Here is a 26,138-nt window from a genome sequence, read left to right as displayed (position 1 = left end):
TCTAAATAATACATATTTCAGTCCGTACCGCAAAGAGAACACCACACTTTATCATCACAGGAGATCAGCTGGTTAACGCTGTTTAAGGAAATTTTCACTGATTACACAATGAGAATTGTGCGAAATTCAACAGAAAAAATACAGTGTTAGTGTTTTTTTAAAGCGGGCAGTTCATATAGTTACCACTATCTTTAAAATGGTTAAGTCGGACAACACAATCAATCTGCCCTCTTTACGTAAATAGTATTAACCACAAAAGTTACGCGTAGTCAGTGTTTTGTTAAATTTATAAAGTCCGCAGATGCAGGACTTATATTTAATTCCTAGTTAATGTAAAATAGTGTAGTTGCGTCATATTGTGATTTATTAAATTAAAATTAAATTATTTGGTTATTCCGTCAAATCACAATGTATTTAAAATAAGATAATTAAAATATCATTCCGTGTTTCATATCGAATAATCGATTTACAATTGGAACAGTTACAACATGTTTCGGTTTTATTAAACCATCATCAGGTGTAAAATTATATTAAATTTAAAACTCAATTACAATTTAAATTTAATATAATTTTACACCTGATGATGGTTTAATAAAACCGAAACATGTTGTAACTGTTCCAATTGTAAATCGATTATTCGATATGGAACAAAGAATGATATTTTAATTATTTTAATTATCTTATTTTAAATACATTGTGATTTGACGGAATAACCAAATAATTTAATTCTAGTTAATGTAGTTTAATATATATAAATGAAATGGTCTGTAGAGGAGAGGATTGTTGTAAAAAAAAAAAAAAGCGCCTACGATGAAGGGCGATACTCGGTAATTCACACGTGTTCTTTGTACTGGTAGCCAATAGCAACACTTGTGTTGTGATTTACACAACGATTGTCTGCCAGTAGCGCCCACTGTGTTTTGTTTCACGAAGCAAAATAATTACTGTGGTTTGCGTCCGATACGGGTTGAGGCGGTCAGTTTAAGATTCTAGTGCAAAGATTACGCATTGCTCTGCCCCAGTCTTGACGATTACAAAGACGTTGGACGCATTGGACAATAGAAGATGAATATTGTTTCGGTACAATCTTTACATCTGAAAATATAATTCTTAAAGTGAAGCCTATGTTTTTAGGTTGTGTGATACCTCAGGGTTTTTTTGATTTTTTATCGAAGCTAAGTCCGCTTTTACCTTTGGTTATCGAGTACTAAGGGCACTTTCATGAAACTTCATGGCAGTCTATTAAAAATGATACTAACTTCGGCTACTATAGTAAATAGTCAATTGAATAAAAATTTTCTTGGATATTATCCATCGTCTAGTAAATATAAAACGTAAAACGACGTTTCGGAGATGGGACTCTATCTCCGTCTTCAGGTTCCTACACAGTTGGGCCCACTAGATAGAGCTAATCCCTTCACCATCGTCAAGAAGTTTTAGATTTTATATATAGTAAATAGGTTCATATAATATTCAGTAGATTTTCTTTTCCAAAAATCACTCATTACTGGTTTGTTATATATTATTTATTTCTCTCTTCAAAGTCCTTTTAATATTATCTTTAATTTCTGTTGCGATCCGTATGTATCCATCCACCGGTAAGTCAGGTCCTAGATCTTGATAGAACACTCATTAAACTAAATAGTTGTTCACAGAGACAGTCACTGCCAAATCTATTTTACGTCATAGAAAGTGACACAGTATTACAACTAAATAAATATCATATAAGCGGGCCACTGGTTGATAACCCCAGTTCTAATTTCGGTTATAGAACTTGCAGGTTTTACATTAATCTAGGCATTGGATACGAACCAGTTCCATCCACCTAATATTCTCTCTTTTTCTCGTTCTTTCAAGTGGTCGTTTACCAAGAGATTTTCCACATGAACATTTTGTATTCATTTGATGTCTCCCCCCATCTCAGTTATATTTCCAGTACGTCTCGTGGCTTTACATTTAACTTTTCTGACAGTAACAGGTGACCGGTATAAATCACAAAGTTCGTAGCCGATTTTCGTGATCGCTTTGCCTTCAAAACACGCACACTGAAATATGAAGTCAAATTCTTGTGAGGTCTATTGCCACACACACAACCAGTTTCCTTCGTCATGACGACCACGTGAATTCTATGTCTAGATTTTCGTCTGTTGGTGATAAACAATGAAATGTTAGATCTTTAATAGGAAAGTTAAACTTGTAAGCTTAATCATTTCTATAGATTCGGTTTAGAACGTGTTTTTATGTGCGAACCCAAAGTGGTTGTATGTCTAGCTGGTTAATTATAAGGTCTTAAGAATACTTTAAGATGTATTGTTCATAACGTAAACAATACAATATCACTGTTACAATTTTTGTAACAAAAGCTAAAACAATCTATTATTATTTAATATTTTATTTTATATTTTTTAAATATTTATATTTTAATATTTTATTTAATATTTTATCTGATAAGAACATTTCAATAAACTGCATAACATTGTAAATAATTGTAATTTGAGTTTTAAATTTACCAATCTAATTTATACCTGAGGACGGTTAAATATAACCGAAACATGTCGTAAGAGACGTTCCAATTTGTAAATCGATCATTCGATGCGTAACGTGAAATGATATTTTAAATATTTTATATTTTATTATCTTATTAAAATTGTGATTTGACGGAAAATATTAAAATATTAACCTAATTCACAATATGACGCAAATATACTACCTTATGAATCTATTATTATAAAATTGATTTTGACTTTAAATTTTATGAAGCTGAGATACTTTGATAATGGAGCGTATAATTTTACAGCCTTCTAAATCTGTCCGACTAAAAATTATACGTGTAACTGAATAATTGAATTGCGTAATTATTGATTTGTAGCTTTTGTCAGTCTTGTCTTAATAGGCCTGTAGTGATAAATTTTAAGACAGGATATCCGTCAAAACATTGTTAATCTTACACGTTTATATAATGAATTGTCAGGAGGCCGTTGGGGAGACATTTTCACTGATAATCTGACAGACTCAAACCTATCATTGTAGAAGACATCGAATTTAAATCGATAGATCTCTGTCGCGACACAAATAGTGTAAAGACAGTTACAAATAAACATTGGTCTCTGTTCGATTTATTTTTTGGCTGTCTCGTTGATTTATAAGAACTTTGCTATGTCAATGATAATATTAAAACCTCCTAATCCTCGCGATTTAAATTTTTCAACACGAACTCACGTGAATTCATCCGAAGACGAATTTCTAAATAGTGCATTATTATTCAGTGGGCATGTATACAAAACAGCTCTTGTTGGTGGTATAGCATTTTCTTTCTGAGTTATAAATCTAATCGCCATTTATTTATCACAACAGTGTGTACATTTTACTGCTGAAAATACTACGCCACCAAAGAGATAAATCTAACTGTGTGTAAGTGACATCTGTGGTAAGATCCCTGTGAACGTGTGGGTAGACGACTCGTGATTTAAATATGTCTGTACGTTACATATTACTTTTATGTTAATGATAACCCTTAACCGTTAGGATGGACATGTTCGTAATACGTTACATTTGACTGTATTTTAATTAGTATATTAGATCTATTTTACGAAAAACCATTTTAAACACACGTATTCTCTACTCGCCCCTTCACTTATTAATTGTCATGAAATCGAAGATGACTGTCTTCTATTACGTTGCGCCGCGTAGTCTGGTAGAAATTGATTGACGTTTCAGAGGTGCTGACTGCCTTTGTCGCTCTGGACACTGACAAAGAAGACAGAAATGATGCTGGGCTCACTTGAAAGGAAGATTTTGAGAAGAATCTTTGGACCAGTACAGGAAAACTTAAAGTGGAGGATACGTTACAATCATGAGCTATATAGACTATATAAAAGTGATTATATAGTAACTCACATTAAACTGAGAAGGTTGGAATGGGCTGGACACGTCTACAGGATGGAAGAGTATAGGAAGGAAGGAACAATATATGGGAGAAGGCCAGTGGGAAGACCTAAAGGTAGATGGCTGGATGCAGTGACGACTGAATCCAGAAATCTCCTTGGAACAGCAGCTTGGAGAAGGATAGCGTTGGATAGAGAGGATTTGAGGAAGAAGATTGAGGAGGCTAGGGCTCGATTTTGGGCTGTTACGCCATAGTAGTAGTAGTATTAGACTGCCTTTGTCTGAAACGTCGGTTAATATCTACGAGACTTTTGCGGCGAAACGTAAAGGAAGACGGCAAGTTTTAATATGGTGGCGTGTTCGTTCATTTAAGTCTCCCTTGTCATAAAGTTTTATCGTTAGAATACGTTCCGTGTTTGTGGAATGAACTTCAGATAAAGTAAAGAATTCTGGGACAGAACCATTAATTATCACCCTGCCTTTACCACCCAGACCCAACCGATTTGCAACCCAACAAAAACATACATACTGTTAACTAGAATAGCCATTAATTTCCCTGTGAAAATAATGGGACATTAAACGTAACAGTGAGAGACAGGTATTAAATTATTCAGCACCATATTGCCGCATTTGGTCTGTAATATTCAATAGAACGGAGTGTCATGTTAAACCAGCATTATGCTGCTTTATGCATACAGCATGTAGTAAGAGTGCACAATCACCTTACGTAAAGCAGAAATATCCCCCCCACCCAGGGTCTATCCTTCCTTGTTTTATAAATGATGTTTGCACAAAGAGCTCATAAAGATTAAAACTTTATAGACTTCATACTATGAACTTAGTTCCATTATGTAGTCGAGACTTTGCAATGGTAAATACGTTTACCATTGCAAAGTCAACACATGTCAGCTGTTGTGTTGACTACGTAGAGCATAAATATAAGGAATCACTGCGAACAACGCTAAAATAATTAGTAATAAAACACATGATGACGTCAGCGCGTCTTTATGGTATCGGCTTTCAGGACATCAGATATTCTGACGGGGACATATGTTTGATAAGAAGAAAGTTAATTTGTGGTTTTTATTCTGTTCATAGTGTAGTAGTCGGCCTGACACCGCTGTTCAGAGCCTTTGCCGTCACAAAAAGCCACTTTTTAGGCACCGTGTACTAGCTCAATTTCTTTACATGTCAAAATTTTTGGTCATCCTCGTCTCCGATCACGTATTATGTTAATTTTGCGATGTGATGACAGAGTGTCTGTGTGTGTGTGTGTGTGTGGAACTGTGGCCGGTGACGGGCAGTTTGTCCACCCCCAGATAATGCACAAGTCAACGTGAAGCAGCTGTGGAATAATACAGACTCGGAGAAAAACCCGTTCTGGTGTCATTTTGTCCATTGCAAATCTCACATGGACTAACTTGACCTCGAATCTGGGTCTCCGTGATGTGAAGCCGTCGACTAACCGCCATATCCATGACACACGGCCTTGCCTAAGTTGCAGTCCACGTACGTATATTTATTTATTTATTTTTTACTGTTTTATTTGCCTAATATGTAAATATATGTGCGAGAATGTATTCGTAAGTCTGATAAGCGTCGGTAGATGGCAGCACGTTGTAGCATCGCTGGGGTTTCAAAGCGGCATTTGCCTTGGTGACTTCCAGAAACACGCAATGCCCTTGGAAATCCCAAATGTGCACAACGCATATCTTCATACACGACCGAAATAAGTATCGATCGTCGAAATTAATCACGAGTTGGTGTATTATAAACACAAAACAGAATATCGTCGGAGAAATGAGTGGACTGTAAGGAAAATCTTTACCCCTACTAGGGCTGTTACTGGTGAAACAAGGAAGTAAGAGTTGCTAGACTCAAATACTGTGTTTCTTTCTTTATTGTCAGCGTCACAATCATGCGTTAAATCGTGTTTTCCAAAAATAATACTCTCCATTACATCTGACAGAGAGTAAAGTCACTATAAAAATGTTAATTGTTATTGTTTATAGTGTTGAATTTGACTTCGTTTTGATATGTTAAAAATCTTGTGTAAGTGGCGCATTCTCTCGTTTGCCAACCGAACGATAATTCCGCCAGCTACCCGAGGGTACGCTGTATACCACGTAGTTAGAGAAGGCAGTGAGAATTACAATAATTTTTTCATTCGACAATTGAATGGATTCTGTTCCGTTGAACCATATAAAAAACGAAGTATAGGAAGATAATCCATGGATTCCCGACGACCACATGCAGACACCCTGTGGTCCTTGTCGTAATTCAATACCTCGCTTTACGCGCCGATAACTGTAATTTTATAAAGTTCGGAGAGCATCTGCGAGAAGCAGATTAGAGGTTTTAAGGGGAAACTCAGCGATTCGAGAAATGGTATTTCAGCACATGCGTCATATAAATTGCCTGTGCGGAGCGTGGACGGAGAAATTGATCCGAAGCTCAGCACAATGTTCATCGTTGTCTGTCCATTGTTGTTCCCAGGACGCGTACGTAACTTGCAACAAAAGGCAAATTAAACTATCATCAGAGGAATTCTTTGCATTGTACACGTTCTGGTCTTAATTATGGCTTCGTCAAACTTTCATAATGAATAGGACATTTTTTGTTCCTTAAAAAATATGCACAGAATTTTTGTATGTGCTATTAAAATGTAATTAAGTTTTTCTTTCACAATTCACTTTTTAAGTAAATTATTTTTACTACATTTTGACATCTTTCTAAGCTGTGTTTTTAAAGTGTATCTGTTATATTCTGATTTGTTCTAGGCTGTAATAATGATGGGTTACACCACAACAATATAAAACTGATAAACGTTTTTGACCTTGGTACATTTTTAAAGCTTGTTACGTTGTTGAATTACACATTAATAGCTAAATACCGAGTTTAATTCCCTAAAAATGTTTCAGTTAAAGTTGTTTTTCTATGTGGGATCAGTAGTTTAGGTTATGTATCGATGTCTAAAATAAAATTTATCGTAAAGATTCTCCTGTCGACCATCATTACTAAATTTATTCGAAATACTTTAATTAGTTTCAGAGATTGACAGTCTCTTCCGATGCTCCTACATTTGGCCTATGCGAATTTGACAGCTTTAGATCAAACGCGCAGAGTTGTATTAACAGGTTAAATACTTGCATTTTGAGAACGATTATATATATTTTTTTATTTGTGGTCATTTCCAAAATTCTATTTTATTGGTCATCCGTACTGAGCAGAGTTCAGGAAATTTTTGGCAGTGCTGTACACGACAAATGTGGGCTGGGGATGTGGAGAGGGGCTTAGCACCCCTTTTCAGTGAAATAATTGAATACACCCTCAACTTCCAACCCCCCGCAACCCCCCCTCAACCTGTTGCTTTACGCAGACTCGTGGGATGTAACCCCGTATAAAAACGGGGATCTCAAAGGCGTTGCGTGGGGTGTTGTGTGTGGCGGTCTGCAGTCTGAAGACATACCAGGAGCAGCTGTCTTGGTGTCGAAGTGAAGTGTCTGTCAGGTCCGGAATTAATCTTTTCACTACAGTTAACTGTAATCTGTAAAATTTATTTTTTGAACTTTCTTAAGCTGGACCTGCGGGTATAGACCAGGTCTGAGCTAGATCAACCGAGGGGCCCAACAGATAAGATATCCGCCCTTTTTCGTCTTACCTGAGGGCAAATGAGGACCCAGCTTCCAGAAGTCGTGTTTTTATTTGTTTCTTTGGGTCACAGACAAAACCAAAAATAACAATTACAGATTACAACTCTCAGCGTCAGAAACCTTTACACTTCATCTACAGTTAATTAACTTTAAAATCTTGTAGTTACTCAGCTGGATCCTATACTGAGCCAGTTGAATCCAGATCACGATACTTTTTAGTATTATCCTCCCGTGTTATATTCCGTAAACTGTCTCTTCCCTTGAGATTTCCCTATCACATTTGTGTATACATTTTGGTCTTCTGTGTTCTTAGAACTACTAGTCTCAACATTAAATACCATGAAAATGAGACTGGAAGAATTATTAGGATTCAACGATGGTTTGTTTATGACTTAAGGGACTCAGAAAAATAAATAAACTGCCAGTAATTGCAAAATTGTAGTCTTTAAGTCTGTGATGAAATGCGTACAGTTGTGGACAGTTTGCGCGCGTGTGCATAATTACGTCTAATTATCGTGTCCCGTTCGCTGAGATTTACATGTCTGAGTATAAATTAGTGGAGTCTGTCTTCGTGTTTCTAAATTTGAATGAAAAACATGAAGAGTGTAATGTGAATATACTGAATAAATCTCTCGTCTTCCTGTTTTATAGTATTCCTGGAGTTCTTTTGTTTTTCGTGATTTTTCTCCGGCCTCCTAGTCAAAATGCCGTCATAATACTGTTGTGCCAGTCCAGGTCCGTGGTTCAATTCCCGAACGGACTGAAACTTGAGATGAGGAGTAAACTAGACTTTGGCATATTAATCTGGTTTATATGAACGAAGGAGGTGTGATTAGATGATACTTGGTACACCTCACTTCATCAAAATTTGAGTGATTTTATTAAGTTTTGGCTTTGTCCAATGTATCACATTGGGAAAGAGAGTGGCGCCATCCTGGCGTGTGAAAGTCTCTTCCCCCAACATTCGGTTTAGTGACCGTTGGTTTGGGGCGCCCTAGTAGGTGTGAAGTGACGATTGCCAGATGACCGCTGCTCCACTACGACTCGGACCAATGAAATTTGAATGTGGCTGTTCGGCACGTTTCCGACGTCATAAGTGACTTTTTGGGGGACGAATCGGATTGTCATATTCAATTCAAAATTCAAAAACTGTTACGATCAGGGAATATAAAAAGCGAGGTTGCGTTGGGGCTCGCTCTCTAAAAGTTCGGTTCTTAAAGGCAAGCAGACAGTTTCTCCTCGATTCATTAAACTTCAAGAGCAAAATACAACAGCCGAATCATCGCGCTGCCCAAAAATAAGAATAACTTGTTAAAAGGAATTAAAAAGTGAAATATTTCCAAGGTGACTTCGGTGTGGTCTGCAGTTTGTCATCCCCACAGATTTCACGTCCTTGGCGCACGGCCGCTCCAACTATCACAGTCCCCGTATAATCCCTGAGGGTCGGAAAATCTTGCTCGCCGACAAACCTTACCCCAATTATTATCCCTTATATCCTTCCGCATTATATCAAGCTGTAACCGCGAGCAAACCGGGCACGCTACTGGGTTTGATCCCGGGGCAACCAGAGTGAGAAGAAAAACAGTCAGCGGAAGGGCGGTTGCACTACCTTAAATATTACCACGATTGTTTACTTGCAAATATTTTCCAATTTAATATTAATTAATTATCATGTCATTTAAATAAACCGTAAACAGAAAATAATAACTCTGTTTCACTTTTCAGCAAAAGGACTGAATCTCTCTGACTCTGTGTCTCTTTGTCATTATCAAGCAAAGAGCATCAGAAGCTGAACATTGCATTTGGTCCAGAGAGAGTATCGTCGAGGCGAGCATGTATCCGTCTTTGTTAGAGAGAGTCCACAACTCCAAAAGAATGTTGGTGGTCGTCGTGTACCTTTCAATGTTTCTGGACAACATTCTTCTTACAGTTGTTGGTAAGTAGTGTTACAATACAATTAAAGCAGCGATCAGCCGTGTATGAATGGAGTTTTCGCCTCAGAAAATACTACAATGCATTTAGTTTCCATGAAAGCTTTAAATCTTCACTAAAGACGTAATACATGCCAAGAAGTACGTATCGTGTGTGAATGCTAAACAGTCTCAAGTACAGTTTAATATATTTTTTTCAAAATAATCTTTGTAATTTAGAAACTATTGAAGATTTGTCTGGCCGTTACATAAAAATGTAAGTTAAGAGATAAGTTTATACTGAAGTTAACAATGACAATTATAAAAACATAATATCTTGTAACAATGTGTCATTATTTAACGTTCATATAAATTACAAGGAATGGAATACCAGTCTGTAATCAACAGCTATAACATCGTGTCTGACTGGATCATTTGGTTCACTGGCATGGCTCGAATATTTATACTAATCATATCTTGATACAATGCACCATTTTGTGTAAAACCTTTTCTTTTCTGTTTCTCTTTTGCAGTCCCCATAATTCCCTATTACCTTTACGCTTCAGATCAAGAAAAACACGTTCCAACAATGCCACCGTACTCAGAAAAGAGTTACACAGTGTTGCCAAACAAGGAACCAGCACTTACAAACGTCTCCCCTCTTCTGCATTGTCAGGGAAATTCTGTTCCATCAGACGTGCCAACCGAAATACATTCTGCTCCAGAAAAGAACCTTCACAAAGAAAAAATATTAACAATGAGAAACGAAAGGTTTGTCTGGAATCACAGCATGGCACCTAAAGATCATGATCGGCCATTTGGTGTCCAATATTCACGCACGAGAAAACAAAGAACATCTAGACCATATAAGAGGGAGGTAAAACACGAAGATAAATACAGAAATATTGTTCAATATGCTAACAGTGATAAATATGTGCTGTCAAATCCCAAGTTTGAGAAATCTGACCCTATTGAGCAGTTTCAAAAACATAAAAGTTCACATGGTAATTCATTGATTGGAGATCATAATATATCGCCTACAAATGACAAGAAATTATTTGGACATGAGAAAGGACGAAAGGAAGAATCAAAAATACAATTTAAAGGAAAGCTAGAATTTTCACAAAATCGTATAGCAAGAAAAATCACGCAGAATGATTCCAAAAATATAAAGAATTTAATGTTACCTGATGATGTATATTCCCGAAAAATCCCAATTGAGCACAACAGGACTGGTGATAAATCTGACGATACAGGACAGCAGTCTGTCTCAAACGATCGGAACACAGATGCGCTTACAACATCTGAGCCAAGCAGCAGCAGCTGCAACTTCAGGTACAGTACATTTCACATCGAGTGTTAACACGAGAAGCTACACTTGATTTCAGTACAGTATATACAAAAGTAGACAACGCTCACTGGAGGTTTGCTGACAACACAAGTATTGCAGATTAAAAAAGTACAGCTTGTAACAAATATAACAATTTTGGAGGAAGAATTAATTTAACAAAGAAACAGTAGCTCAGGATAATGGCGTGGCAGGTTAGGGTTGACAACCATCTCCCTGTTCACACATCGCTTTTTCGACTGTTAATAAATTAATATAAATTCATTTTAATTAAAAATGTTTTTTTCATGCGTTTATGTTACATCATACTGGTTCAGAAACGTTGCTTTATGGGACAAAGAGATTACCTCATAATTATTAAAAATATAAAATAATCACGTTGTTCACTTCTGTCCATTGATGTGAATCGTTTTTCATTTCAGCACTGACGTTAGACTGCAAGATGTTGGTAGCTCTGGGGCAGGCTTCATCTTCACCCCCCGCGGTGTCATCGAGGAGAATGGGCGTGTTGGTCTGCTCCTGTCATCCAAGGCTTTGGTTCAGCTGGTGATGAACCCAGTGGTCGGAGCCGTCACTGCCCACGTGGGCTACCATCTGCCTCTCTTCATCGGTTCCATCAACCTTCTAGTGGCTGCACTGTGTAAGGGCACTGAATGCTCACATTTTAAGGGAAGAATTTGTATTGAGGTCATTGTGATCAGAGTAATCTGAGAGGCATTAACTGACACAAAACGGATTAAAAATTACATAATGAGGAATCTTGTAATTTTTATTATTTAGTCTTCTAGATACTGTGTCGTGTACACAGGAAATTCTTGTCTATGCGGTGTTGCCTTTTTGCATCGCGTTTACAGAAAATACATAAAATGGATTTTATGAGAAGTCATGTTAAAACTGAGTACAAATGTGTAATTTTAAAGACTGTCTGTGTCCCCCACATCAATATAAAGACTTAAAAAGAAATAAAGAATGGTTTATGTTCTGTTTTGTTTCAGTGTTTGCATTTGGAGAGCGTTTCATGGTACTTCTGCTGGCTCGCAGCCTGCAGGGCATAGCATCAGCATGCATAAGTGTATCAGGTAGAGCCATCTGTTTTGTATTCAAGACACTACAGCTATTACCCAAAATCCGATGCTATAATGAGGATGTTCAGTCGTGTTCTCTTGTTATTTAGGAACACAAGCGCGTTAGTTAAATTGATGATGATGTGAACATGTTAATTTGTGTAAGAGATACCGATCCAAGTCATGCTAATCCGTATGTAACTTGAGATTATTCTTGTGGACAGGAATGTGCCTGGTAGCAGAGCAGTTTCCAGACGATGTGGTTCGAAGTAGGGTTATGGGTGTCGTTCTTGGGAGCATGGCTCTCGGGGTTCTTCTGGGATATCCATTTGGTAGCCTCTTATACGATTTTGTTGGGAAAATGGCACCATTCCTCATTATTTCAGTCGCTGTTTCCTTAAATGGAGGTAAGTTTCTTGTAATTTGTGTGTGTGTTTGCAAGATACATTAACATTTATGAATTATAAAAAAAAATAAGACTTACTATTGCAGATTAAGTAACAAACATGTGATTTATTTGTTTATTTATTTGTGGCTTTTTTAATCTTTATATGCTGAAAGGGACATCTGTATTCCATGAAATGTGTTTCTAGTTGGCTACATGGGTCTATAATGTGCTGTTACATCCTGATATATTGAGAAGCACTTGAACAAAAGACATTAATGTGTCAAAAATGCTTCTCTTACATTATCGAAGATCCATCTGTAATCAAATTGTCCACTTGGGTTTTCTTAGAGTAATGAATCTCCTCCGTCTTCAACCAGAATGTTTGTAACCAGCCGCAAGAGTACGCAGTGTCACAACCCAGATATACCTAGAGAATCAAAGAATATGTAATTAAATCTAATCCTGAATAGTTCATAATAATTAAGATGATTAAGATAGTTCTCCTAGCTGTCCTATTAGTTTAAATTAAGTAAGATCATTATAGTAAGAGTTTTTATAACATTTATAAAGTTATTTTCTATTCCAGTTCTGCAGCTGTTCCTTCTTGATCTCAAACCAGTTCCTGATGTAAGTTAATGTCACATGTCAGTCATTATCCTCTATTATATTGCAGTAGGGGATTTATACCCTGTATTTCTGTAACTGCGTGTTACGGGAACACATGACGAGATGGACGCCACATGAGATGCGTTGCATGGCCAGTAAAGGTCAAATGAGCGACTTTGTTTAACAACTGGGTATAATATTGTATATTATGTTACTGCATTTTGTTGGGCAGTAATCTAATGTTTTTGTTAGAATTTGTTTCCTTCCGATATTTATAAGATTTCCGGGCAAACTGCTCAATTTTTGTAGTCCCTAACCAATATCAGGATCAAGTTTCTTCCAATTACTGTCTTCCTCAGTTTAATATTTAAATCTATTGCTTATTATAAATCAGTAAATTAAACTGCCTGTAAATGATATCTCTGATAAATTGTTTCCGTGATGAATTCAATGGTACGGCAAAGGAATAATTTCCTTCATCTTGAAAAACAGGATGATTCTAAAGACATCCCATGTCTATTCACAGGCCTCGGTTTAGTTTAGGACAAGTGAATTACTTTTTTTCTTCTGTCAAGAAGAGATGGTACTGTTTCCCCACTTTCCATCCCCTCTGACAATAATCATCAAATATTCATTTTTAATTTCCGTCACTCTGAGACATATTAACCGTAATTTTTCAGCGCCTAATCGTAAGTACCAGCTGGCACCGACTTCTGTCAGACTGTCACGTTGTCCTGATCGCTGGTGCTATCTGGGTCTCCACCTCGACTATGGCAATCCTGGAACCGTGTATGCCTATTTGGCTCATGGAAAACATTAAACCACAGGTAAACAGACCCCCCCCCCCTTTCCACATCAGATAAAATGGCAGTAACACTCTGATTTTGTATTCAGGAAGTACCTGGTTTGAATCTTGTCCAGGTTACCTGCCGTCCTGAATAAAGTATTTTATTGTTTTCCTCAGTCTCTTCGAACAAATTATTTAAAATAAGCCACTAGTGCCTCTTTCTAAATCATTACGCAGTCACGTGTCGTGTTCATCATACCGTTATGTTGCCACAAAAGTTTGGTAGCCAAAATAACCAGAGACCTCGTAAACTTCGGAGGTTACAGCGACGTTGGCGTAACTTAACGTAGGATCCGAGGACTGAGTGCAAACATTTCTGTTGGTGCTTACAGAAGTGGCAGCTGGGGATGGTGTTTATTCCTGACAGCGTGGGTTATCTTCTGGGTACTAACTTCTTTGGCCCTGTAGCATGTAACCTGGGTCGCTGGCGTGTCGCTGTTTCTGCACTGATGCTTGTTGGGATCTCTACCGTACTTGTAAGTCAGCTGTTTCATATGTCTTAAGAAAGAAGATGGCTTGAAACTTCTGTGTCATTTGTGTTACATTCACACATGTCTGAAAATGAGGAACTTTGGCATATTTATAGGCATTTACCACAGAAATCTCCATCTGAAATTTTGCCAAGTTTTATATTTGTTAACCCTTCAAGAGTGACTTTGGTGTTCTATTAGTATGCTTCTTAGGTTGACTTTAACACTTACGTTACTGAGAGATCACCCGAGTAGACGCACACGTGCAGTTATTTGTATGTGGTGCTGTGTAAAATCGCCAAAGTCATCATACTTAACGAGAAAAATCTTTTCTATATTACGCACATTCTGGTTTGTGACAAACTGTTCTGAAAGAAAATCAGATTGAATAAAATAAAATAGGTAGTTCAGTTAGGCCTGTAACTGGGTCGTATTGTCCTTGTCATCCAGAGAACTGAATCATTTCTGTTTGTGTACAGGTGCCCAGTGCTGCCAGCGTCACTCAGTTAGCTGTTCCTCACTTCGGTCTAGGACTTGGAATCGGCGTGGTAGACGCTGCGCTGGTACCACTGTTAGCCAGTCTTATGGACTCCCGATACGCTGCACACTACGGCTCTGTCTACGCGCTTCAGCAGATGGCCGTCAGTCTAGCTTATTCTTTAGGTATAAAGTTCCTCCCTGCAATTCCTAATGCTTTTTCACGCCATTTAATTACAGCTTATCCTGACTCAAGATCACCAATTAATTTAAATGTCATTAAATCATTATTTGTTGCTACTTTAGCATAACATTGGCCATTTTACTTCACTGAAGTCTCTTAGATGTGATGAAATATTAACATAAACTATTTATTTAAACTTTTTCTGTTCAATTTATATTCATATAATCTCATTAAATTATCCCGTGTCGGGTATTGCGAAGTCTGATGCACTGTAGCTATGCTACATATGTCCCATAATACTGAAATAGTGGGTTTTCATTGACTAGCAACAATTTCTGTCAGTCTTCCACCCATTTCGCTTTTCTAAAACACTATCTTCTTCTTCTTCTATGGCTCTCCGGTTCGTATTCGGCCCATGGCTTCCTCAATTCTCCTCTTTCATTCGGTCCTCTGTTAGGTCCGTCTGTCCGAGGCTTTGATCGAGGTTTCGAAACACCTTCCTTTTTACGGTGCAAGGTTGTTAGCCTTGCGACCAACCCCCAACCTGGAGGACCAGGGTACCTGTCTTAGTCTGACCTCTCCCCCTCGACCAATCTGGCTAGGGAGGCCCTACGAGTAGCTCTTGGGGTCACTGAGGTACTCGAGCCCCACCACCACGACAAGGTGCAGGTACCATTAAGTGGGGCTAAAACACTATAGATGCATAAAAAATAATTTTGGAAATAATTGTGAAACATGGTATTTTACTGAAGGGAAAAACATAATTATAAGTGTTTGAAAATAAAGTGTTCGCTAAGATACTGTCATCTTACATGGAAAAATTAGTGTAAAATGTAAGATATTACATAATAATGAACTTTATAGCTTCTGACAATAGTATCGTTAAGGTGGCGAGACCTCTTAGACTGCAGTGGGCTGGTCATGCATCTAGAGCAGGGAAGACAAGAAAAGCAAATAGAATTTTGATGAGGAAATCGCTTAGTAAATCACTGTATAGTATTAGCATTGGTAAACTTTTGGGATTTGAAACTAAAGTCAGTCAGTCAGTCATTTAGTTATATGGTTTGTTAGTTAGTTTAAACCCATAAAATATTTTCAGAACAAAGACTGTGTACTATCATATTGCAGGCCCTCTTGTTGGAGGCGAGATGGTGCGTGCTATTGGATTTCCTTGGCTTATGCGATGTGTTGGACTCCTAAATCTGTTGTACTGTCCGCTGCTTATTTTTACAAGTCATGATGTTGGCATTCCTGCCACTACATTGGTAAGTTAACAGCAAACAGCTGTAGAAACTCAAATTTTTCACGTGTGTAGAAATTGTATTAGGATAAGTTTTAAGGATTCGGATATTTACCTTGCTCTATAAGTAGGACTTCATATAAATTTACAAAATATTAAATGAAATTTAAATATGAGACACTTTAAAGCAAGAAAACCAAGATTAGAAGAAAAAAAATCATACCTCAGTGAAACTTAATTACTCAAATTTCTCGAGGAATAAATTTTTAAAATATTTAGACTTCTTACTAGATTAAAGCAATTTAAGTACTGGATAATTACTTAGTTTAGTTATTTATCTAACTAGTTAATTTTTGGTATTGGCGTCTCTGTGGATGTACAAGTACGCCGCGAAAGAGTTCCTAGTCGATCGTGTCTCTCCATTGAAAGTATCCGTTCCATTCTGACTCCCAATCTTCATTATCAAGGCCTCTCCTTTCCTTTGTCATTCTACATCACTTGCCCTGTCTTTTTTTCTTCTTTCTGTGTCCTCCGTATTAAGTCCCTCTGCTGTGCAAATAAAAGTTCGTTCATGCTAACAGTGTTTGTTTCGTATTTCTCCACGAAGAATAGTTCACTTGTGGCAAGCGCGCCTTCCGTCAACTACAAGACCAACACTGCTGATGACCCAACATCAAATAACACCAGGAATCTGTACAGAAGGTTCTTAAACTCCGAAGACAGTGACTGAATTTTTGTCACACGTCGCAAATAGGAACAGCTAATGAAACCGAGAAATTAACCGTGCGGTTCAGAGACATCGGAAGCAGTTTGAGGTGGGGTCGGGGGTGGTGTTAATCAAATTAATCGCTAACCCCTGCCTCAGCAAAGAGGCCAGTGATGTATTCTGAGAATCTGTCAGCAAATCAAAATATTTTCAACTTGTCTGTCGCTGTACTATTCAGTCTCTATGCTGCGTGTTTATTTATCAGTATTATGCCATGTGTTTGCATGAAGGAAATGCGATGGTATTTCTTATCATGAATGGCTGCCATATGTGTTCATTGTCTCCATATCTTTCATCTTTCCTTTTTCTGTCTTTATGAATGCTTGCGCCGATCTCAAAATCATCTTCCTATTTCTGTTTCCTTTGTTCTACTCATTTCCATTTGTCTTTCTAATTTGAAATTTTCTTTGGTAATTTGTTTTCAATCTTCTCAACACTTCCTATACATTCAGTATCTTACATATTTTACAAGGTATTTTTTTATCCAGTGGTCCGTAGCTTAGCTAAGTTTTTACTTCCCTTTGTCTCTCTCAGCTTACATGAATGCCTCACTTCAGTACCTTATGATGACAAATGTGTAAAAACACGTTGTGGAATTCTTGGATAATAAATTTTTTGGTCCCTAACCTCACAAATTATTACTCTGAAAAATAGCACTCTCTTGGGCCAATGACATAAGCAGTAGATGACTAAACTTATGCCACGTCTCTCTCTCAAAGAAATCATTTAGTCAGGATGGGTCGAGTTTTACGGCACTTATCGGACAGTAAGGTGAAGACGTACGGCACTTATCGGACAGTAAGGTCAAGAGACGTACGGCACTTATCGGACAGCACGGTCAAGAACAGAAGATACTCAGTGGGGTATCAAAAAAGAAGCGTGCATTTATTCAAAGAACAATTTCATTAAAATTGAGCAATTAATATCAGACATACATTTGATATTTGAAAACAGTTTGTCTGAAGATGGAGCATAAACTCTGAGTGCACTATAACCTAATCTACATATTCCAGAGTCAGATGCAACGTTCATATATCTGTATGTTGTGTTGACGATCCTTCAGTTCATTCAAGTAACGTTATTGAAAATTCGGCAGCCAATGGTAGTGAGTTTTATTTTGATGCAGATATATGTGAAGACTTAATAATTTAATGAGATATATTGGAAATCTTATTCTTTTAAATTTTATGACTTATATGTGTAAATGAAACTGAATTTCAATTTCTTACATTGAACTTTTTGCTACTTTGAACAAATACCATATAGTATATACTGAAGGACGAAGAATGAAAAATGTTTTAATCTGAAATGTTTGTGACCTTGTCATTTATTTATTGGCATTTTACTTTATTTGTTTAGAACTGTATGTACAAAAATGTTAAAAATTTGTTAAATAAAATATGTTATGTCTTGTGTGGTTGTATTTTGAAGCAGATACAGATAACAATTTTCAGCCATACAGAGGTAAGTCTCTGAATTCATTACAAATTACTGATTTCAGACACATTACTACGTTAACAGTACCACACAGTTTAACACTTTCAGGTCCCCAGTCACACCGAGTCTGACATTTGTAGCCCTGTTTTGGTACAATGATACCTCAACAGTTATGAAATATTTGTGATTGGGTTACCATGGAAATACATTTTTAAGCATTAATATAGAGTTTTATTGTAATACTTCAGTTCACTATTCTAGAAGAAGCTAGCAAAGATTGAACAATCTTTTGTTGTCTTGCATTTGTTCTATATCCTGATGTTTGATAATATTTAGACACATGATGTTAGTATTTAACATTAAATGTAAAATACTTTTTAAAGAAATATATGATTTTTTCGAAACAAAAACATAAAATAAATCTGTATAGACTTAGTTGATCACTGGAAATATAAGCCTACATTGTAATGGCAGTAGCATTAGTATTTTAAAATGCTTGATTTCACATCTACATGAATGTTGGAGGTTATAGATGGGTAAACTCTATCCATGTTAAGCTACCTATTAATTTAAGCATTCTTAGGAATAACATATGTTACATACATTACCTAAAATTCCACTGGAAAATTTAGTCTTTGCTCTTCATTTCTGAACCTCTAGGTAAGTTGTAACCTCACTCCTCAAGATTGTCTAGATTAATATGTTCACTAACATTATTTCTTTGTAATAAAATTGCTTCATAATGACTTAAAAACAGGCCATATCCAAACTTCTGTTCAATTAGTTAGGCAGTGATGCTGAGCTTTTCTGCAATTTGAAGGACATTACTGTCTAAATGTGCTTGAGTTAAATTACCTTTTATTATAAGAAATCTATTTACTTTGGTCATTCACATCTAAGTCTGTGCCTGAAGACGACCTGGTTAAATTTCAATATGTAGTAGACAGTGAAATAATTGCTGTAGATTAAAAAGTTGTGGAGCTAGTTCTCATATTTTTATTGCTAGCATTTATATCGGATGTTGAGTGGATCCCTTGTCACCATGCCATGTCTCATCTTGTTTTGCACATGGAGGAGAAGACCAGCAGATACAAGAGGTACTTGCTAATGTATTATTAAATAATCAGTTAATGCAGCTGACAAGGGGTGATCCTCTAGCTTGGAGGTTGAGTGAGAGGCTAATAACATCTTTCCTTAAAAAAATTGTGTTGATGAAATGTATCATAGTGTTTTAGGCTTGGACAGGGAAAAAAACAGTTTGAAGTTGGTAAGATTTGAGGTTTTCATGGCAGTGAGTCTGAAGATTCTGGGCTGCTGTGCCATGTAGTTTGGTAGAAGCAAAACCCTAAAAAACAGCCATCTGTATTAAGTTGGACTAGAAATAAACACACCAGATTGCAGGACAAAATCATTTAAGTGTGTCTAAAAATCTGCTGAAAATGTGGCAAAGTTCAGGTATTTTGGAAAATAGCAAGTACTATTTAGGACAAGGGCCCAGGATTTTTTTAAAATTAATAATGAGCCTTCGGGTTCCATGAAAGGATTGGAATTTCTTAACTAGCAGAGTGATGGGTAATATCTAAGGAAGGAACCTGCTCCATGGAATTCGCGTTTAAATCAGTATTTTGTTTTCTTTTTTTCATAACATGTCAAAAATTATTTTTATATGCGGAAATTATCTCATATGTAGTTTAGATTATTACTTGACTTTTTTACGAAGTTATCGAAATAAAGTATTCAAAGTTGGGTCTGAATTTTATTTAGGGACACATATTTCCCTAAATGGATGTGGCTATCCTGATTCATTCTGTCGATTCTGCCAGCAGCAGAAAATCGATGCTGGGTGAGAAAGGGTGGTATTATAGACGTGTAGAAGTGAATTCGTTGTACCATTAAGGCTATTGTGAAAGTATTTGAAGGCGGAGGATATTGTAAGAGTTAGTTTCTGAGAAAGTGACGTTACTGTTTAAAGCAGCTGGTTATATATAATGCAACAGCTTTACAGGTACCTTTATAAAACACCGAAGAATTATTAAGGTCGATAAGTAATGAGAATTCCATCTGCGTTTTCTGTCACTGGAAACTACATTTTTATTATTCTGGATGCTAAACATTTTGACAGTACTTTGAATTGCATGCACACCGATGAAGTTAAATTCTTGTTTCTGAATGTTTACTCCCCTTTGAATATTTTTGTTTTTGACGTGTCTAACATTGCAGACGTGAGCAAGTGTATATAATAAATTTGCTTTCTCTGAATTACCACGATTTTTTAGGTGAACCAATAAGGATGAATTTAGTTTCTTGTGACACTTTTGTGGTACTTCCACCACTTACTGCCCATGGTGGTGTCATTTTCGGTAAGAATTCTGATCGCCCTTATGGAGAGGTGCAGGAATTGGTATATCGACCAGCACAGCAGCATCCTGCAGGAGATAAGCTGCAGGTAAATAAAAATACCGTGATCTCGTATGGGGCTTCAGTTTTTTGCTTGAAAGTGTGGTTGCCTTTTGGATTATTTTCACAGCATAATCAGTATCCCACTCAGAAGGACATTAATAGTTGTATTAGTGCAGCTAAATAATAAGTATTGATCACAAAATTGTTGACATTATTCCTTTAAATTCTTACGTTTTCTACACCAAAGGCCGTTGAACACCTTCGACTTCAAATTTACAAAAATTACAAGGCACGTTGACTTACGAGAGTACATGTTACGGTATCCCAGAGGGCTGTCATCTTTATAGTCACTCAGTCAAGAAAGTTTCAACCTGACTGAGGTTTTTCTCAGTGCTTCTAATCAGATGCCAGGATAGTACCAGACCATGATTGCATCCTTCAATATCCTTTCTAGTTTATTATTTATTGTATTATTTGATGCTATAATCTGAGCTAGTAATAACATACAGAGATATTTGTATTGTTTTGTTACAATCATCAGATGTAGCTATTGCCCTTCAGATGCAAGTGCATTGTCTTGTTCCAGTGCACGTACATCACTGTGGAGCAAGTAGACGCAACGCAGGCTGTAATTCTCAGCAAACCAGCATGGATGTGGGGGGCTGAAATGGGGGCCAATGCTAATGGTGTTGTTATTGGCAATGAAGCTGTATGGACCAGACTGGGCAGCCCTTCAGACTGTGATGAGAAGTTGCTGGGAATGGATCTGGTTAGGTAAGCTGCAACATTAAAATAAATTTATACATTTTACCATAAGAATTTTCAATGAGAAAACAGCAAGATTGACAGATAATGTTATTTGTTATTACTGTCATGTAAATGCTGATACATGGCAACTTTTCAGTAAGTATTTTTCGTGTCATCGTTTCCAGGTTAGGTTTAGAACGTTCACAGACTGCAGAACAAGCTTTGGAAGTAATAACTGAATTGCTAGAGCGATACGGACAAGGCGGACCGTGCTCAGACTTAATGACAGATTTTACGTATCACAATTCATTTATCATTGCTGATCCCAAAGAGGCTTGGGTGCTGGAAACTGCGGGAAAGGTCTGGGCTGCCGAAAAAATCACAGGTTCGTTTTTATTTCCATTTCCTTTCGGTGTTCTTTCAGAATTAATTTCTGTGTTAGTGCTGGTTGATATGATTTTGGAAATTTCTGTCTTATGTAACTAGCAGGGCCGAACAGATCTCAGGATCCAACTCATAAATACCACTTATCCCTTCTCAGGTTATACAACTCATGAAAGTGAAATTTTCCAAATTGTTGTGCAGTCAAAACTCATTGGCCTTTGTAAGATACTTTTAGTTGATACATGCTTCAGATAATGTTAATTAGTTTTAATTATTGTTCTGTCTTTCATTTCCTTGTTTCTTTGGTAGCTGGATGTCGAAATATCTCAAACGCTTTAAGTATTGGGACCAAAATTGATAGAAGCTCTGCTGATCTGAAGGAAGTTGCGCAAAAGCATGGATTTTGGGATGGTCAAGTGAGTGCCACCATGTTTTTGTTTTTGTTTTGTTTTTTTGTTTTCCCAAGACATCTGCTGTATCTAAGAACTCGTGTGTTTTGTTATTTTACTGTAGAAACAGTTCAGTTTACAAGTAAAGGTAAACTATACATGAAGGCCATGTCTTTATTCTTTAGCAGTTCAATTCGAGTTTCTGTGTTTCAGGGTGACTTCAATTTTGCGAGTGTTTATTGTAAAAGTAACGGAAGTGGTTCAGAACGGGAAATCTGTGGACGTAATCTCTTGAAGACCTTGTCTGCAGACAATACCTTCGATGTATCCAATATGTTTGAAGTTCTGAGAGATGAAGATAGCGGAATTTGTCGCAAGTCAGGTGATCCCTTTCCTACAACCGGCAGCCAGGTTAGACAACATTTGAATGGAAATATGCTCATTTCAAGCTCCCTTGCAGGCGTACTTCACCTTTAAACATTTGTCACAGTTCTCAAAGACAGTGCAGCTGGTGTAGGATCCTTCTTGAGGAGCTGATAGTCACTCATCTCATCAAGAAACTCCCTACCTTTTTTCAACCCAAGGATTCATTATAATGTCCACAGTACCTCATCGCTTGATCTTATTCTGGGTCAGCCGAATCCATTCCTTAATGGGCAGGGTTTGTTTAGGTTGAAGTAACAACAAATAAGTAAATAAATAATTTAAAAAAATTTAATGATCCAAGGATTAATCAGTGCAGGTATATTATAATAAATTTCCAACCAGGTTCTGAGTGTGTTAAGGTTACATAATTAAATAAAAAATATATGTTTGTCAGAGTTCCATATGAGAGGCTATGCAGAAATGTGTTGTTTAAGGTGTCGTTATTAAGTGCGCCAGGCAGTGGGAAACCTCATTGTCATTGGTTTACTGCGACTCCAAATCCTCGGGCGTCTGTTTTCAAGCCATTTATATTTACTCCTGCGGCAAGAATTTCTCAGCATACGTGCAGCCCGACGTTTGAAAATGATCCTGCTAAGGTATGCATCTTAACGTTCTGTACTACTATCTAGGGGATTTTTAAGGTGACTGGTGATTTAAGAAATATAACTTTGTGCCATTCATTCTGAAACCTCAAATTATATTATTTAAGTGAAAATAAATAAATTCTTCCGCTCTTTACAGGTAGTTCCTCGCTTCCAGAGAAGAGTGGATCGAGCCCACACGCTTTACAAATTGCATGCAGGAGCTAGCGATAGTGCTCGTTCCCTTCTCAAAGATATGGAGTTGAGTTGTGTGGTAGAAGTGAACAAGTTCCTGGAGGACTTTGCCCCTGGGCAGAGTCTTAATGAAGTCGATGATCTCCTTAAAGATGTTGTTGAAACGGAAGTCAAATTCTACAAATAAATAAGTGGCTGGAGACAGAATCATATTTCTAATCAGGTTGGGTAAGAGACAGTTTCTTCTTCACCTTAACTGCGAAGAGCACAGCTGCCTGTTGGATCACATAGTCTTAATAAGGATGTTATCATTAGCATTGTTTGTCCTCAGGCACTTTGTTTGGGGAAGAAAATTGCAAGAAATTGCTATCTGAGAAATTTTGGGTGGGGATGGGAGTAGCACATGAACATGTGACATGAAGTGCTTTGGCTTGTATAAATAAATCTTTGAGTTACATTCAGAGTTGTAATTTTGAAAATTCAGGAATAATTTTGCAAGCATTATTAGCAGTTCATTGTTTTAATTCAATGATTAATACATGAATGAATATCCACAAGAGTAGAACTTTTACCTTAGAAGCAGCAGCTGATTTTTTTTTGAACACGTGGTTTTGAAAGTGTAACATTTTATTTTTTGTCATTTATTTTAATCCTTTTATTTTTGGAGAAAGAAATTTTGAATAGACGACTGCACTGGTTGTAGAGTGTGTCCATTGATGTGTGGTAAATTTTTAAATCTTTCAAAGATTTTAGGTTTTTACAGCGGTGAGTATGAAGAGTTCTGTCTTCTGGGTTGTTGCGCTGTGTAGTCTCGTCGATGTTAACCATCGTTTCAGACCTCATACTGCCTCCATCATCAGGGCGATGAATATGCCAATAGGGTGTGAGGTGCTAGGTTTATAAGGCCGGACTGTGAATGGAGTAGCCTGCCCCAAGCCAGTGGGAGCAGGCGTGGGAGTGGACCCTCTCTCTTTCCTTTCTCTCCCTCTCTCTCACACTCGCCCACGCACTCCTGTTGGTCCACTCCCATGCCTGCTCCCGTATTTCTGCTATATGGGTTTATTGGACTTTTGACACATTTCATGGCTGGAATCCAGTTTTCCATTTGTACAGTTCCTATATAAGCCGTCAGGAGTGTATGAGCCTGATCTCTTAACAGAATTAGATTTGAAAGGCTATACTTTTATACTTTCTTCATAAATGATTGGTTGTGATTGTACTGAGGGATTTTTAATTTCTGTAATTATTTATTGAGTTGCAGTGATTGAATGCAGTATTCTCTGGTTGCTAAACTTCACCTTGTGGTTTCATGATTAGTTCCAGTCCCAGTTTATGGTAAGGTAAACATGTTGCTTTTAAGTCGGTATTCACTGTGCACCCATTCAGTTCTAAAGCAGTGGTTGACGAATTATATTAGTAATTAGGACAGTGTGCGCTATTTGGAAGCTGCTTTAAAATAGTGTGACGGGAAGAGTGTCGAATGGGAGCCATTAATTATGTAGTGACATGGGTGCAGTAAGATGACCTTTGTTTCCTACTGTGTACTATAGGATGAGGACGTTTTAGCATTCAGACAGGAATTTCTTACATAACAGACTATTGAGCTTCCTCATGTAAAATATCTGATGTGACGATCATACAGGGCTGTCTGTTTTGTGTTCTTACAGTACGTGGATTCTAATAGACATTGCTTGAAAATAATGTTTGTCAACTCAGCCAAGGAAACTTAAATTCACGGTGCTCAAAACAATTGCTTTCAGTTTTCTCATTTTTTTAAATTCATGTTAATATTTTGGCACAGTTTTGACTAGCAAAGGAATATATAGCTCGAGTAGGTTGGCATAATTTTTCAGATCCTGCTATTATGTTTAATATCTTCAGTTTCAGGCAGACTATAAACTGAATCAGTTTGAGGAATTTACTGATTATATAAAATTAAGCCCAAAGGTTTGTACTCATAAATATCTTTACTATAAGCACAGCTTTGCATATGCATATGCAGTTAACCTTGCCTCGTTAAGAACATTTGTAGCTGGTACTGGCATTTAGTGTTGTTTAGGTTTGACTGATGGTACGCAAAATACTTGTCAAGCCTTGCAGCGAATTTTTAAGTATTTATTTTTTGTATCGTCTACTCTAGAACCGCTGGATAAATTGTGGTTTAGAGATATCATCAGTAGGATATACATCACATACACAAGTGTAGCTTTTGTGATCAGTTTCAAGAAACATTTGAAGCACGGGAACAATAAAATGAAAACGAAATTGCACAAATGGTAACAGGTAAACAAATTTCTTAATGTATGTGCTGATATGTGAAAATATGTAGATTACTTAACTGAATTAGGAATGTTTGAGGCATAATGTGTTCAGGAGCAGTGTGTTAAAGTTCGTGTGTAATGAGTATTTGAACATTTTGGTGTAAAGTCAAAGAGAATTTAAATCATCAAAATAATTTATAATTCTGAAGATCATCAGCTCAAACTACATGTATGCTATTCAATGAATTAAACCAGCTTTTCAAATGCTTATTGCTTAGCAACAAAGACATGAATTATGTGATATTATATAAGTAGATAAAATTCTTGTTCAGTTTCAAATAAATGTATTGTAACATACAATCTTATTATTTTATGAGGTACTCCATATATCAGTGCACAGCTAGTTGGAGAACATTCACACATCCTGTACGAAAAGAAAAATATGAGATTTCGTACATTATATGATGATGTGTTTTAAAA

General features: G+C 36.9%; 2 protein-coding genes across 5 annotated transcripts in view; both read left to right on the top strand.

The window, feature by feature from the left end:
- Nucleotides 1-18,253, top strand: part of LOC110826669 (vesicular acetylcholine transporter) — a 157,131-nt gene extending 138,878 nt beyond the window's left edge. The window contains exons 1-12 of one of the 3 annotated variants that reach the window (XM_087357756.1): nt 7,345-7,395; nt 9,312-9,474; nt 9,982-10,783; nt 11,219-11,436; nt 11,792-11,875; nt 12,085-12,267; nt 12,835-12,875; nt 13,535-13,681; nt 14,034-14,177; nt 14,651-14,834; nt 15,961-16,097; nt 16,680-18,253. In XM_087357756.1, the coding sequence (XP_087213882.1) occupies nt 9,372-9,474; nt 9,982-10,783; nt 11,219-11,436; nt 11,792-11,875; nt 12,085-12,267; nt 12,835-12,875; nt 13,535-13,681; nt 14,034-14,177; nt 14,651-14,834; nt 15,961-16,097; nt 16,680-16,802 (2,166 nt within the window). In that variant the 5' untranslated portion in view covers nt 7,345-7,395; nt 9,312-9,371 and the 3' untranslated portion in view covers nt 16,803-18,253. Of the gene's footprint in view, nt 1-7,344; nt 7,396-9,311; nt 9,475-9,981; nt 10,784-11,218; nt 11,437-11,791; nt 11,876-12,084; nt 12,268-12,834; nt 12,876-13,534; nt 13,682-14,033; nt 14,178-14,650; nt 14,835-15,960; nt 16,098-16,679 lie in introns of those variants that run through there. The other 2 variants (XM_087357757.1, XM_087357755.1) reach the window with 2 other exon arrangements.
- Nucleotides 18,254-19,583: 1,330 nt separating this feature from the next.
- On the top strand, nt 19,584-26,018 carry LOC110826641 (secernin-2). 2 transcript variants are annotated; one of them, XM_022057478.2, is made up of 8 exons: nt 19,584-19,730; nt 20,552-20,721; nt 21,262-21,449; nt 21,608-21,807; nt 22,116-22,222; nt 22,409-22,606; nt 23,056-23,217; nt 23,363-26,018. In XM_022057478.2, exons 1-8 carry the CDS (start codon nt 19,715-19,717, stop codon nt 23,582-23,584), a joined length of 1,263 nt encoding a protein of 420 aa, XP_021913170.1. In that variant the 5' UTR covers nt 19,584-19,714; the 3' UTR covers nt 23,585-26,018. The 2 variants fall into 2 exon arrangements, with proteins under 2 accessions (XP_021913170.1, XP_021913171.1); XM_022057479.2 differs by lacking the exon at nt 19,584-19,730 and adding an exon at nt 20,079-20,280.
- The last annotated feature ends 120 nt before the right edge of the window (nt 26,019-26,138 follow it).

Source organism: Zootermopsis nevadensis, unplaced genomic scaffold (assembly GCF_977971745.1).
Source record: "Zootermopsis nevadensis isolate Lab colony 2312 unplaced genomic scaffold, Znev_1.0 Znev_ptg000028l, whole genome shotgun sequence".
NCBI classification, from domain to species: Eukaryota; Metazoa; Arthropoda; class Insecta; order Blattodea; family Termopsidae; genus Zootermopsis; species Zootermopsis nevadensis.
This window is presented reverse-complemented; position numbering and strand designations above follow the sequence as displayed.

Excerpts from the sequence above, each read along its gene's own strand:
- LOC110826641 (XM_022057478.2), top strand. Across the intron at positions 22,607-23,055 it reads TTCCTACAACCGGCAGCCAG|GTGTCGTTATTAAGTGCGCC; the intron begins GTTAGACAACAT and ends GTGTTGTTTAAG. Across the intron at positions 23,218-23,362 it reads TTGAAAATGATCCTGCTAAG|GTAGTTCCTCGCTTCCAGAG; the intron begins GTATGCATCTTA and ends CGCTCTTTACAG.